This window comes from Rhododendron vialii, chromosome 4a, assembly GCF_030253575.1.
Source record: "Rhododendron vialii isolate Sample 1 chromosome 4a, ASM3025357v1".
NCBI lineage: Eukaryota > Viridiplantae > Streptophyta > Magnoliopsida > Ericales > Ericaceae > Rhododendron > Rhododendron vialii.
The window spans coordinates 39,351,694-39,366,665 of NC_080560.1; the positions used below are offsets into that span (position 1 = coordinate 39,351,694).

A 14,972-nucleotide genomic window follows, 5' to 3' on the forward strand; every position below is an offset into this window, starting at 1 on the left:
CAATTGCAAAAGAATAAATAAACTTGCTCTACATCATAACCCGTTTACCTTTAGACCGGATATCAATAAATGCATTATTGCGGATGATAAAAAATAAATAAAAACACATTATCGCAACACATTTATCTTGAAGTAAATGGGTTCCGATCTGGTAGGAGTTTATTTTTCAAGAAAACTATGCTCTATAATTGTGTTTATCTTAACGGGTTATTTTCTCGACTAGAGAAACAATTATGATCATCAAAGTGGATCCGTGAAGGGCCACAAATGGCTCAAGAGGACCTTCCCAGTTCAATGACCAATCCTCTTCCAAATCATAATCCCAGCTGTTGTTATTATCAATATTATCATCATTGTATGCGAAAATTCAGAACAACCAGCATTTATCATCCTTTGTTAACAGAAAACCAATAAAAACTCAAAGTCAGAATTTACACTAAAGTTCATCAGATCCAACACAAACCACACTCATACACGTACAAATTGAGAAGAAAAAAAAAGTGAATGCAGAGCAAAAAAATTGGTTTTTTTGACACCAAGATGGACAATTCTGCATTCCATACCAAACAAATGCCTTTACTGCTTTTCCTCCTTATCTATCTAGTCTTCCTTTCTTACTAGAAAACAGAGGAGGCAACTGTGAATTGTTCTTCCCTTGTGTGCAAATCGGCACATTGACCATGGGCCTTATTCTTATACTCGTTGATCTTGTCCTCTCCAACCCTTTCTTCATCCTCTTGGCGTGCTTCTCTCTGTTCCCTCCGGACCCCTCTCTCCCTTCCGCGATCGGAGGCAAATCGCCTCCGAACGAGCACGAAGAGGAGGAGGACGAAGAGGAAGAAGATGGCGACAGCGAAGACGGCCGTTGCTTCCTCAGCCTCATCAGCTCTTTCCATAAAACAGTGCACTTGGGCGGTCTGGGTGATGGGTCCTCATCAACAAACCAACTAGTCACTCTGGTAGCACTCTCCTCCTTGTGCTGGTACACCTCTTTGATCTTCTCCACCTCCTCCTTCTCTTTGAGACTCACCTTTTCGAGCTTCTCCGAATTCTGCACCTGCCAGAAGGGAAGCAGCTTCCCTTCGAAGAACAGCTCGTCCGCGGACAGCATCGTCGTCTGGCTGGTCGCGTTGCCCGAGAGGAACTCGAATTCCCCGGCTCGCGGGGATCTCTCCCTCTCGGGCTGGTTAGGGGACTTCGGGCTCAAGGAGACAAAGTTTCTCTCCTCGGCCAAGTCCCCGGAAAAGGATATCCGGGGGCTCGAATTCGGCTCGACGGATTTAGGAATTGCCTGAAAGGTTTCTAGAGAAACCATTTTTGAGGTTTTTTCTTGGGTGTTTGGATGGAGAGGGGTGAGGAGTTGGGGAGTTTTTGAAGCTTGGAATGAGAAGGGTGTGGGTTTATATAAAAAGGGTGGAAGGAGAGGGCCTTGTGTTTTGTTATTGTTTTTGGTAAATGGTTTGGACGGTGAGATTATAAAAAACTAAGGCACGGTCTTGTGAAACCGAAACAAAGTGAGCTAATAAGGTTCTGTTCAAAATAAGGGAACAAGCACATGGACACTTGAACTTGGGAGTGCTAGAAGACAAAGGAGGTATACTCTGGTTTTGGATCCAGTTATGAGTATTTTAAAGTGTTTGTTGTAGATTCACTTGAGTTTTCCAGGTTGGATGGTTTAATAGTTAGCATGTTCTAGGACAGGGAAGAGACATATTTCAACTTATAATCATGGTATACAAGCACATATATTTATAATTTAACATAAACACGATGATCCAGTGCAAAAGGTTCCTGCTAAAATAGTTTTTTTGGTTAAATTACGAGCTACAAGAGAAATCCAACCAACTAATAATTCTGTTAAAAGGGATAAATAATCCCAATCAATACAAAAGAAATAACACTCATACGCTGGTTGGGGAGAGCAAGACGTACATGGAGTCTTATCCCCGTTTCTTGTGAGGAGGGTTTTCCGACTCAACTCTTGCCATCAAGATTAACGACAAGCCTTTTTTTCGTTGGACCAAGTGATTAGGGGTGCTAATCTAGTCAAACATATTATTGCTCAAGCATGGCGTACTCCTTTTTGCACATGTTCGACCAAGCTCGGCTCGAGCTAGCATTTTCGAAGACTAATTGTTCATGCTCGGCTCGCATTGAAGTTTTGTGATCGTGATAAGCTTGACTTGACTCGTGAAATATGCAAGTCAATCTCAAGCTATCAAGCATGAGTTTTTTTTTTTTTTTGAATAGGTCAAAGCATGAGTTTGAGCTCGTGACATTTCAAACTATCAAACTTGAGCGTAAGCTCGTGATGTTCCAAAATGACAAAAGTTAGAGGAAAAAAAGTGACACACCTACATAATTTTTTTTTTTTTGGGTAAGTACATAAAATAAAATAAAATTATTGTTCTATGGAAACTCTAGCCAGAAGAGCTCCGCGTTTTATCACTAAACCTTCCATGGAAGATTTTTATAGGGTTTGATGAACCCCTAAATTTATATCTCACTTGAGAAGTTTTTAATCCGGATGCAAAAGTATTGAAAACGTACCGGTGATTGGCGAAAAGATTTAAATAGAAGGGAAGATCTAACATACTTCGGATATTTATTGATTTACCTCTCTATCTTTGTAATATTTACGAAAGACTCCCTGTTTAAGAGCCTATCAGGCTAACATCATATACTCAGGTTTGGCTTGAATTTATAAACAAACAATATAAAATGATCGTGCTTGGCTTATACTTTGTTTGAACGAGTTTAACGAGCCGAGCTCAAGGTATTTGGTTCGATAGTAGCCCTATAAGTGACACAATTAGAAGTGATTATTCAATAGTCTTGAGACACTGTCACATGATATCGCAACATCCTTCACCATTATACATTCAAGTAGAGCCCATCACCGAGTACGTGAAACCTACGTGAATGTGCGGTGACTATCAACATGCAAAAGCGTTGATAAAAACAAGAAAAGAATAAAGTCCATATATAGGACTGTTGAGTGCACGAGACTCCTACAAGATTAGTGTGGGCAAGGCAAAAGTGCGTCCGTGCATAAATGATCTATGCCTATGTGTACTGCATTAGTTGCACAACTTCAAATGCTCACTAAAGTTTTTTTTTTTTTTAAACGGAGAAACAGCCTTATAGTTAGGCCATTAAATGGATCTGACAGCGTAACCCAAACTTTCGGGGCAGCTAGTACGGCTACACCAGTCACGATCCCTCACTTACTTCATAGATACTCACCCGATGGAGAATTGAACCCCAGGCCTTGAAGAATACTCTCAAAATCTGGAAATTCGCCCGAAAACACTGGAGCAACCCTTTGATGATAAACTGATGGAACAGTGAATAGGGGGGCCAATACTATTGAAGTTTTAAATGCTGTAGCAGCCCAGCTGTGGCCGCCATATTCATCTCGTAGCTCTTAAAAGTAAAAGCTTTTTGGTGTGCTGAGTTCTTCACAAACAAAATTGGCCTCTAGTTTTGATTACAAGAAAACTGCCGGTCTTAAAATTACCGAAAGGGATCATATCCAGTCTCCTTGTGGGACGGGATGGTTCCGTCCAAGGCCTTTGTGTGCTCCTTAGTCCTTTCATGCCCACGTTCACGATAAAAAAAAAAAAAAAAAATTAACTCACAACTCGTCGAATTCACCAATCACTTCAAAAAGTAAACGGTTTCTGATTATCAACGCAAATGGTTTCGATAATCAAAGCGAGTCCAAAGAAACAGCTCAAAAGCCTTGGACAGACTGTTCATTTCCGCACGACCAAAAGGATCCCTTCCCAGAATTAACTGGCCTTTTTAGCCTTTTTCTTGACAGGGGACAGATGGAGGAAGTTTGGGAGATTCCTTTATATTAGGAATTAGGATTATCATTTCGAAATAGTGGGCATTGGATTAGACACGGTTTAGTCAAAGAGAGAGAGAAAGCTTTGGTTGTTTTTTTACTGGGTTAATTTACACAAACCTCAATTAGTTCTGGGATAGTGAAGTTAATGACAGTCGAAAACCTCCAGTGGCCTAGAGGTTTAAAATGTTCGGTCTCCATGATATTCGAATATGTGACCTTATAGAAGACAAACATTTATTCGTTTTTTCATGTTCAATTGGCCAAACCTTTCGGGTTGCTTACAGAGATTATTATTATAATAATATGGGGGGAGGGCTTAGCATGTGGCCACATGAAACTAATCTCCTGCCATGTGTTAGATAATCCAAATTCCCCCAACTTAATCAGAGAGAGGTTCAACACACCCTAGAGAGACCAAATTACCCCTGTAAGAGTTTGACTGTTTGCTGGTATAGTGTGTTATATTTCGGCCGAATGATGGGTTCTTTTGTCTCTTTGGGGAAATGCTTACAAGTGGTTGCCCGTGTCTATTTCTTGAAAAATCTCGAAAAAGATTTGGGTAGCTTTTAGACAATCTAGACAGCTAATCAAAAAAATTGCAAAGGGTAAAATCTCTGCCTCTGGATTCAGCTGCTTTCGAGTCCCTGGGCCCGTGTTGTTATTAGCTCTTTTGTGATCCCTTCTCGGGATTATTTCGATTATCAAAACCGTTAATTTTTTTAAAATTTGTCGAGAGCATCAATTACGTCAAAGATCATGTTCACTGATTGAAACACTTAAGCAAAACACTTTGCTAAACTAAATTCTGTTTTGGGAACGTATGAGTCAATATATAACGAAGAATTTTTTTTGATGTTGTTGTTTTCGATCAGCTCTAGAAATTAAGTGAACCATTGGTATCATCAAAGTACGCCTGGGACAAAAATGACCCAACATTTGGCGAGTCAAATTCCTTACCAAAGCTCAAATTTGACAGCATATTTGGCCAATTGTACCATCCCGGCGAAATCAATTCTCAAACCAAAATGACACTATAATTTGGTACACTAAGGCTCCGTTTGTTTTGATGTAAAATATTTTGGCTTTGTTTGGTTGGGAGTTTAGTTTAGGTAGTGGGTGGAAAGAGAAATATGGTAATGATTAAAGATATGAGTAATAATTGGAGAGAGATAGAGAGGAGATGAGAAAGTAATAATTAGAGAAATAAGTAAGGTAATGAGTGGAGAAAGAAGTAGGGTAATGATTGAAAAACAAAATTAAAACAAAACAAAACTTAGAACCAAACAAAGCCAAATTACATTTTACAATGTAAAATATTTTTTCAGAAAAATAACTTCAAACATTTATTTTCTGGTATTTAGTTGGCACTTGAAAATATTTTCAGAAATAAACAAATAGTGTAGAGAGAGAAAGAGAGGGCTTAAACGGTGGAGAGATCTGAGATTATTGGAATTGAACGTGGGTCAGGACTGACGATCGAGGAAACTGAGCAGTGAGAATTGCAGTAGAAGGCAGCGGGTTCATTTTGGAAAATAAAAATTTAAGGGTAAGTCATTTTCATCCAATTGATGGAAAATGTTTTACATGTAAAATGTTTTCATCATTTTTGATACAACCAAACACCGGAAAATAGGTATAATAATTTACAGGAAAATATTTTACTTCCAAACAAACGGAGCCTAATTTCGTTATTTTCTTAGTTTTTTTACACTGTGGCAAGTCATAGAATTCTAACGGATGGACTTGCTCTTAGTAAATAAGACGTGATTTAGTTATATAACGTGAGCTCATTGTCTCGAGCAATCATTGAACCTCAGTTTAATGATTAATGGAGATGATTAGGGCTAAACATAAGCCAACCTCAGTTTAATCATTCATAGTTTAACACGATTTTAAAAAATGCGAAAATTTTGGACCTTGAATTTTTTTCAAGATCTGCGGTATATTTGGTTGGCATGAGCTTATCATGCGGAGCAGTAACATTCATCTAATTTTCAGGGAGATTCCTTTTCTAAAAATAATTCTGCTTGTCCGGGCCGGTTACGTGAAACCTCGAGTAATTTATTGGAGACCAATTCCACTGTCAACTAGCGATGGAATGACTGATTAATTAAAATTGGGGCAGGCAAAGCACCATATGTACTGATCTCAAAAGAGTTTACATCATCTGAGAGTTTTAAACCCAAGATCTAGGAATAAGCAAACATCTATTTAGGAGATACTAATTTGTTGACGTACATGACGGGGAATGTATTGTCTCTTTATTTTCCCAAAATGTAACGGAGATCAACGATCTTAATCTCATCATTTGCGCAAGGCTGATGAACGAGCCAAGTTATTCGAATTCGAGCTCATGATCAAATTGTTACATAAACAAGCTAAACATATATATATATATTTTTAGTACTCGTTAAGCTTTCAAACGAATTTTGAACTACTTCTTTTCGTTAAGGTTATAATGTGAAAAGAAAAAACTATTTGTGATCGATGTATTTGATAGTGGTTCATCAAATAAATAGACTAAGCCTTGAACGCTTTATTTTTTAAACTGTCGTCCGGACCGGCGATACAGAGGGCTCCAGTTCCTCACCGGTTGAGCTGGTCCGAACAACCCTTGGCCTAGTTCAAACCAGAGATGCTGCGACCACCGGAAACTCGTCGCCACACTCGACACAAACCAAATGTGAACGATCGACTACACGACGCGTTTATCAGCCACATGCATTTGCACTATTTCTTAAAAACAAATCAAAATCTGAAATAAGTTGAAGGATAATGACATATCAAGAGTGGAACACTGTTTCCCTTATGACTTTATTATGTCTAGCTAGATAGATACATTAAACTGTTAGGACAATTTACTTGGAAGGAAAAGTGGAATGCTTCCAACATTGCAAGTGTTATTTTCTGGCAGGTTTTTTTTTTGTGGTTGTTCGAATCTTTTCGATAATTTGTTGTGTTCATGAGACCGATAAATATATCCTTTGTACTGTTTGGTTTATGAATATATATTTTGTTTCCTAAAAGACTTAGGAAATTGATTTTGGCACTACTCCTGTTTTAGCCACGAACACTCCACTTTGAGTCTTGATCGCATGAGATTTCAAAACAAAAAAGTGGAGTGCCACCGATTAGAACAGGAGTGCGAAAATCACATTCCAAAACTTAAAAGAAGAGCGATAGACCCGGGGAAAGAATAATTGTAAGGCCAAGCAAATTGGATAATTATATAGAGTAAACTGTTGTGTTACGTACTCATGAAGTGGGGGACACCTCTACAGTACTATTGTTGTTGTACTCCTATTTTAAAATTGTCTATTCAATCATGTAGCCATGTAGGGTAGGCCGCAGGGAGTTGAGAGAGCTTGGGTTTTCATTCATTCAAAGCCTAGCTGTTAATTTGAACCTGGCCTTTCCTTTTTGTTTAATGCTTCCGCCACACTGCGTGCATAGCTGGTAATGTGTGTGTGTATTCATGTATGTGTAAATTTATGCAGATGAGAGAGAGAGAGAGAGAGAGAGAGAGAGAGGAGTTTGACCCTGACTAGCTCTGTGGACTCAATGAATGGGGGGGTGACAGGATTTGCTTCCAAAGGTACTTATAAAACACAGGAGGTTGTCATGAAGTTGAAGCTGAGGGAGCTAGCTTGCTAGCTAGGGCCAGAGTTAATTTGCATATAGTCAGTCAGTCAGGCTGTATATGTAGTACGAAGTAATATTTAATGTCTTTGGAGTTGTTGCATTCGAAACTAGTACTGTAGTAATGTGGACGACTAGCTAGAACGGATGGAATAGTCAAGTTGAAGCTCGTAGGGAGGGGGGCTGGCTGGCATGATTGCTGGACTACAAGGTTGAGTTGGTGGGATTAGGATTGGGGTTCTTTCCGGCCAACCCTATCATAGAGCCAGAAGGGGAGCTAGTAGGGCTCTTGCACCCTCTATAATTTTAGAAAATCTACTTTTACATTGAAAAGAATGTAATCATTCAAAGAAAAATAAAATTTGATTGTGTATATTTGCCCCCCGCGCAAAAATTCTAGCTCCGTCTATATATGTGAGTGGATTATGCTCTATTAGGTCCTTGCGTGCGACGCGCGGCTGCACACTTTTCATCTCTCTCGCTCTGTCCTCCACGCATCCGCTCGTGCCTCTCTCTCTCTCTCTCTCTCTCTCTCTCTCTCTCTCTCTCTCACACACACACACACGTGTACATTCTCTCTCTCTCTCTCTCTTGATTTTAATGGTTAAAATCTTATGATCTATATAACTTTTTTTTTGTACACATCAGTTTTTTTATAAAATTTATATTTTTGAAATCTACTCGTGGAGATCTAACTAATGAGACCAATATTAGATATAATTTATGCAAAAGTAAAAATTTCATTGTTCAATGTCCTTTTCATTTGTCTAAATTTATAATTAACCGTCTAAATTCTCAGTTAATAGTGTTCATTTAACAATTAATAGTCTAAATACACAATTAATAATTATCATTTAAATATTAACTGTGTTAAAGTTAACAATAAATAGTGTTAAAATTAACAATTAATAACTATATTTAAAATTAACAATGTTTAATTCAGAATTAACAGTGTAATTTCACAAACAATAATGTTAATTAATGTCTAAATTAACAATTAAATATGTAACTTCAAAATTAATAATGTTAAGTATATATATTTTTAAAAATCAAATACTCATCCCATGTTAATTTGGAAAGAGAGAGTGAGGGACTTCTTTTGACATGAGACAGAGAGAGGGGAGTGCTTGGTCGCTGCTGCTTCACTGGTAAAGGTTATCGTATGAAATGTTCTGTGCATCTTCAAATGCCAGGGCAGCCAAAGTCCAAACAGTAGTACTAGTAACTAGTACATTTATAATCAAAAAGGGAGAGAGAGAGAGCGCGCGCGGGGGGTTGTGTGTTTATTAAATGCGGCAGGGGAACAACCGGGTATATGTTCATGGAATTTTTGAGGAGGACCTAGTGAAACATGAAATTTTATGGGGAGGATCTCCCAAACTATAAAATAACGCGTCGATTTGCATGATGCCTAGAGTGCGGGATAATATTTGCTAGATTTCATTTTACAATTTTCAGAAGTTTGATTAATATGATCAGAAGCATATTGCCAATCTACTTTTAGGTTGGGCCTCAAGAAATCTCACAATTTTCATTGCGTTTAAGAGTTGTCAATGTACAAAAAGAATGATGACAAACGTTAATCCAGAAAATTAGTCGAGCATATACATATTAATTGGTCAAAATATTCGAACACGAGAATAACGATAAACGCTGTTAGAGGACTACAAGCAAATTTTATAGCACTACAGAAATGAACAATCTTATTAGAACCGTCTATTTTTCAAGAGAGGCTTGTAAGTTTTCAGGCACTTATCTATGTTCGATTAACTTGATGACTTTTGCCCATAATCTGATCCATACATCAAACCTTCGACTAAACTGTTTGGTATTTGTTCAATGAGCCCAGCCTATACAGTCCCTCTGTTAGTTTAACCAAAGGCTTCAATCAAAATAGAGGGATAGATGTTTGAATTGAGCTGAATCCTACTTGGAGCTATATCTTTGCTTTGTGTTAATGTACCATTCTCTTTAAATAGAGAATTTAAACTTAGGTAATTGGAATGAAAATAAAAGAATAGAAAAGAAAAACTGTAGTTGGTCTCCATGAAGTATTTCCGCTCGTATTGGGGTTTTACTATTTTTTTTTTTATAATTCAGAGTGTCCGAACCAGCTTACGCTTACGTTCATCTTGACGAATTTTTAGGAGATCAATTTTGTTGTTCTTTAGCGGAGGGCTAATTGAAGCCGGGCTTTGTCCCGCACAGATTTGTACTTTGATGCTTATTAGGAGAGATAGGAAACTTACATCGGAGGCTTGAAGCCCATAATGGATAAAAAGCCCATCTTTTTCATTTAATCAATCAAATAGGTTGGGGCCCTTGTAAGTTGTATTAAGAAGCCTCATATGCTACTATTAAGTCTACAAATCTGCCGATGTACGACTCCAAATACTTTCGCATACTATACTTATTTTAAGATAAATACGAAAGAGAAAAATAACGGCCAATGACGTGTTTTGATAATTAATACCCGTCAAAGACATTTTCAGCATTAACAAATGTTCTTAGCTTGTCCTTAACGGGTATTAATTATCAAAACACGTCTTGTGCCGTCATTTTCCCATACAAAAGATTCTATAGGACTAGCCCTTACAAGTATTTTGGGTTTAAAAAAAATCTTAAAATTTCTATATCTGTGGTGTAAAAATTCCTAAAATTTCAGATATAACACGCGTGGGCCAAAGTTTAGGGTTCTCACTATAACGATTGATCCTTAGTCTTTTCAGGAGCAGGTCTTCTTTTTGGTGCCTTTTGGCTTTGGTTGGGTCTTGGGTGTGTTGTCTCTTCTTTGGGTTTTTAGGCCTTGGTTGAATTTTGCCATCTAAGGGTTGTTATTTTTTCCTTCTGGTTCCTGACAACATATGATTATTGGAGTTCTTTTTTGCTCTGCTTGATGCCTCATGCTTTAGATCCTCTTAATCTTTGTAATCTGTTTCTAAAGATTAATAAATTTTCTTTGCTGTTTAAAAAAAAATCAATTATTTTTTAGGTTTATGTATAAACTTAAACGATGGCTACCAACATACCCATAATATTGGCTCCTCTTTGCGAAAAGCAATATATACTTATAAAACATGCTTATCTTTTATTATCAATATGAAAATACACGTGATTCGAGCCCCTAGTAAACACAAATTTTGCGTCCGTCACTGTCAATTTGAAGCATTGGATATTGCAATCAAAATCCTGTATCCCTGTAGCCGTATTGAGATATACCTTCCTTGACCATTAACTTTTCTTCCTATTGAATGTAACATATACTCAAACAATATAGTAATTTCTAAGCAGAAAGGGCTTCCGAGGGTTGAACTCCCAACCTGATGAGCACATCCATCTATACCCATTTATGATACTTAAAACTAATAAAACGACCATCAGATCTGAAACTATTAATTTTCAGATCGATCAATACGTTATAAATTATAATCACTAATTTATATTTGATCCACGTGATTTTTGACATGATCAAACTTCTCGAAAATTATACTCCGTACAATAGAATTAGATAAGTTTTGAGAACAAAGGTCATGAGTTCAACTCGTCGAAGAATCTCATCATCTGTCTTTTAGATTAGGCTAGTGTAAATTTATTATCTGAACACAAAAAAGAATGAAAAGGTACAATTCTTTTATAACGAGAGAAGAGGAGTGCCTCCTCCATCTTGATAGTGATGCAAACTGGCCATTTATGTACTCTCTCGTCCTTAAATAAATGTTTGGTGTGCAAATCTAAACCTTTAACAACATGCATTTTTTTTGTAAAAAGAATCAATTTTTTTTACAAATCAATAGATATCAATGAGTTTTTTAAGTTGTGAAAAAAAATTGAATCATCATTTTAAAGGCTTAGGTTTACGCACCGGATATCTATTTAGGGATGGAGGGAGTACATACGTGTGTTTTATGCATAGAAAATTTTCAATATTAATATTTTCATAATTATAAAACTATACAGAAAAGGAATATGAAAATCAATATCTAACGACCCGGGGCGTTACACAATAATCTTCCTTAGTTGATCTCAATGGGTTTGACCAAGTGAATATGAGAAAAATGAAAGTTTTAGTCTTTTATTGGATTTCATGTTGGAATCTCATGAAGACTAACATTCAATCCCTGGTCTACTAGAAGATTTGTCCCATTGTTAACTTAGGCTCTATTTGGAACCTAGGGAAAGGAAAGGAAAAGAAAGGAAAATAAAAGAGAAGGAAAATGAGAGAAAAATAGGAGGAAAAGTTTACTATTCAATACACTTAAAATTCTTATTTTCTTCCCTCTTTCTCTTCAAACTAAACAATGGAAAGGAAATTTTTTTAATTTTCCTTTCTTTTCCTTTTCTTTCCACAGGTTCCAAACAGAGCCTAAGAACTTCAAAATTAGTTTAGATTCGCGCAAACTCACTTAGACATGTGTTCATAAAAATAATGTATTCCGCAATAATTTTCCTCAATTGCAGACCAGCCGTGCTACCTTACCGCTTGGTTTTATACTTTTATTGCACACTATGTGGGCCCATTTCAAAATTACATCGTTGGAACTGAATTTTTAATGGGCCTCGTAAATTTTTTTAAAAAAATTTATAAATATCTTTCAGGGATGGGGATTGGCCACACACGACGGTACGGTCAAACGTGCAGTAAGAGCATCTATATCAGGCTTGTTAAAAGCCCACGTAAACTAAAGTAGAGAGGGAAATTCAAAAAAACTCCAAAATCTACTCTGCACCAAGCTTGCTATAATGACCAGCACTATGAAAGAGGAACGGTTCCTCGTTTAGTCAGTCAAGAAACTATTCACTAGTCACTCTATATAATGTGAATGGAATAAGAGATTCTCAATTTGAAACGGAACGAGTATTATTCTTAGTCCCACCTCCAATTATTATATTATTTTATCAAAAGCCCCCAATTATTTGCACTAATAGCCATTTCAGGAGAAGCCCCACATTATTTTAATATGAATATTTAACTAAAAAGAGTGTGTGAATAAAGAGTCTGATATAGTGAACATTTTAAAAATGAATAACTAAAATAATTAAAGTGACTTTTTACTCTCTAATTTGGTCCAAAATTTAATGATACTGGTGCGGATGCTCTAAGAATAGATTTTAAAGAATGCATATGCTTTACCAACGGAACCAGTACCATGTAACACGTGAATGAGTGAAAGGACTACGTCAGTCGAAATGCATGCATGTGACATGTTTCTGATCAGTTCTCACACTGTCCACACATGTGGATCGTCTGTGTTTCTGACACGTGGAAACACTGTGATATTATGGTAAAATGTCAAAACCCACAAGCTGACAAGAAATCTAATGTGTATGGCCCTTGATTCATCGCCGTCGTGAATCAAGGACCTGTGACGCAAAGGGGCTGCTGCCTCTGATAGTCTGATGGATAGCCACAAGCAACTGCGCCTCCAAGGCTCCAATGTGCCACCGTTTCAACTTTGAAGGACAAAAGGAAGAACACCATCTCATTCCTCTAATTCTTATTGGGCTGGCTCTTCGTACCACATCATGTTTTGATAATATCCCATTTAAAAAATGAAAAACTGAAAGTTATTCGTAAAATCTTTTTTTTTATGAGTTTCAGTAAAAAATTTACCTCAATCTGGTATCCGGAAGGGTCTTTTCAGCATTCGTAGGATCCCTATGAATTTTGGAAAAACTTTACTGATATCACACTGTGATAAAAAAATTTCAAGAAAAATGAAATGTATTTTAAAACTAATGAACGGTTTAAATCATTTTTGTGGTATCCTAAATGAACTCTAGAAAAATAATCAATCAATAACGTAAAATTGAGTATTTGGTCGTTAATCTATGGCTTTTTAAGAATTCGTAGGGTCCCTACAAATACTGAAAAAGCTCTTACGCATGTCAGATTGAGCTAATAATTTTTTATAAGAACTCATAGACAAATATTTTAAGAATAACTTAGAGAATTGATTTTGTCACTCCCCTTTTTGTTAATATTACTCCCATTCTCTCACAAAACAAATCATCTAATAAAGATACAAAGGAAAGTGACGTTAACAAAAAAAGGGAGTGGCAAAATCAGTCCACATAACTTACTGTTTAAATCATTTTTTTAAATCCGAAATGAGCCTCACAAAATCGATGTGTGGGCCACCAATGAACAATCATGTGATGATAAGGTTGTGGGGCTCGGAGACACGGATGATTTGAGCCGTTCAAAAAAATTTAAAAAAATTCTGAGTGGGCGCACGCAAGGATTGGCTCAATCCGATATGTGTAGATACTCGATCCAAGCATCCCATTCTTGAAAATCGGAAAATCTACTCTTTCCTTTTTCCCCGATTTTTCAAGAATGGGAAGCTTGGATTGAGCATCTACACATATTGGATTAAGCCAATCCTTGCGTAGGCCCACTAGGATTTATTTTTAAAAAAAATTGAACAATTTAGATCATCCGTACGAGACCCAAAATGAATCCCACATGCCGGTCGGTGGCCGTTCACCGACTCCCCTGTCCGTGGACGTAGTGTTTTCGCCTTTCTGAAAGGACAGCTTAAACTCCATCCAATGAACTACGGTATGTATATGGATGTGGGCCACCGATACAGTTTCAAGTTTCGTGGTACAGAGGACGATATAAAATGTACTGTGGAGCCTGCGGTTGGCTTATTTGTGAGTTTAATCTAAACAATAATTGCGGATAAAAAAATATATATATATCTAAACAATAATTATATCAATTATTTTAGGACCACACGCACGCACGCACACACCCAAATACATACCCACACACTAGAGTGTGCAGTGTGTGGGGGCCTCACACACTTGTGTGTGTGGGTGTGTATATGGGTGTGTATTTTGAGTGTGGAGGTAGAATTACTCTAATTATATAACCACAAACACAAACACTTTACACACATATTCACATTTTTTAGTGGATCCCACATACACTAATGAAATAGTTTGTGGTTCTAGAAGGATTATAATCTAAAAATGTGTACACCAGTTTAGGTAAATTTTGAGAAAAAAATTTGCTAATAAACAATGCACAATTTTTAGTGGGACTGGATGGGAGTGGAGTCTAAATAGTTGATAGGTAAATTTACCTAAGTACCACAGCTAAATTTACTTTAGCAAACCTCAAAAGAGGCTATTGCTAACCTTGTGTAGTGCCCATTTTGGATTTTTGCTTAGATAAAATATCTAAGACGCTCTTTTACCTGAACTGGTGTACATGCTCTAACCCAATCAAATCATTGAAATGGATTTTATTTTTTTTGAACTAAAATCATAGAAGTGGTTCACTTATTAGAATTCGTCGAGAACATATCATATTACATGTCATTTGCTGACCGGATTAATGTCACGACCCTGACCCGCCGCCCCTTGAGGTCTTAATTACGACAAATGCCAGTGATTTCTCACTAAAGCCAAATCACAAATCAAATATCACCTAAACAAGTGATAATCAAAAGGGACTAAAACATAACAG

At 36.9% G+C, this 14,972-nt stretch overlaps 1 protein-coding gene across 1 annotated transcript; it reads right to left on the reverse strand.

Annotated features, from left to right (window-relative positions):
- Positions 1 to 366: 366 nt before the first annotated feature.
- Positions 367 to 1,688, reverse strand: LOC131321641 (uncharacterized). The gene has a single exon (XM_058352526.1). The coding sequence runs from the start codon at positions 1,313 to 1,315 to the stop codon at positions 593 to 595; it is 723 nt and encodes a 240-aa protein (XP_058208509.1). The 5' UTR covers positions 1,316 to 1,688; the 3' UTR covers positions 367 to 592.
- Between the last annotated feature and the right edge of the window lie 13,284 nt (positions 1,689 to 14,972).

Excerpts from the sequence above, each read along its gene's own strand:
- LOC131321641 (XM_058352526.1), bottom strand. The coding sequence starts at position 1,315 with ATGGTTTCTCTAGAAACCTTTCAGGCAATTCCTAAATCCGTCGAGCCG.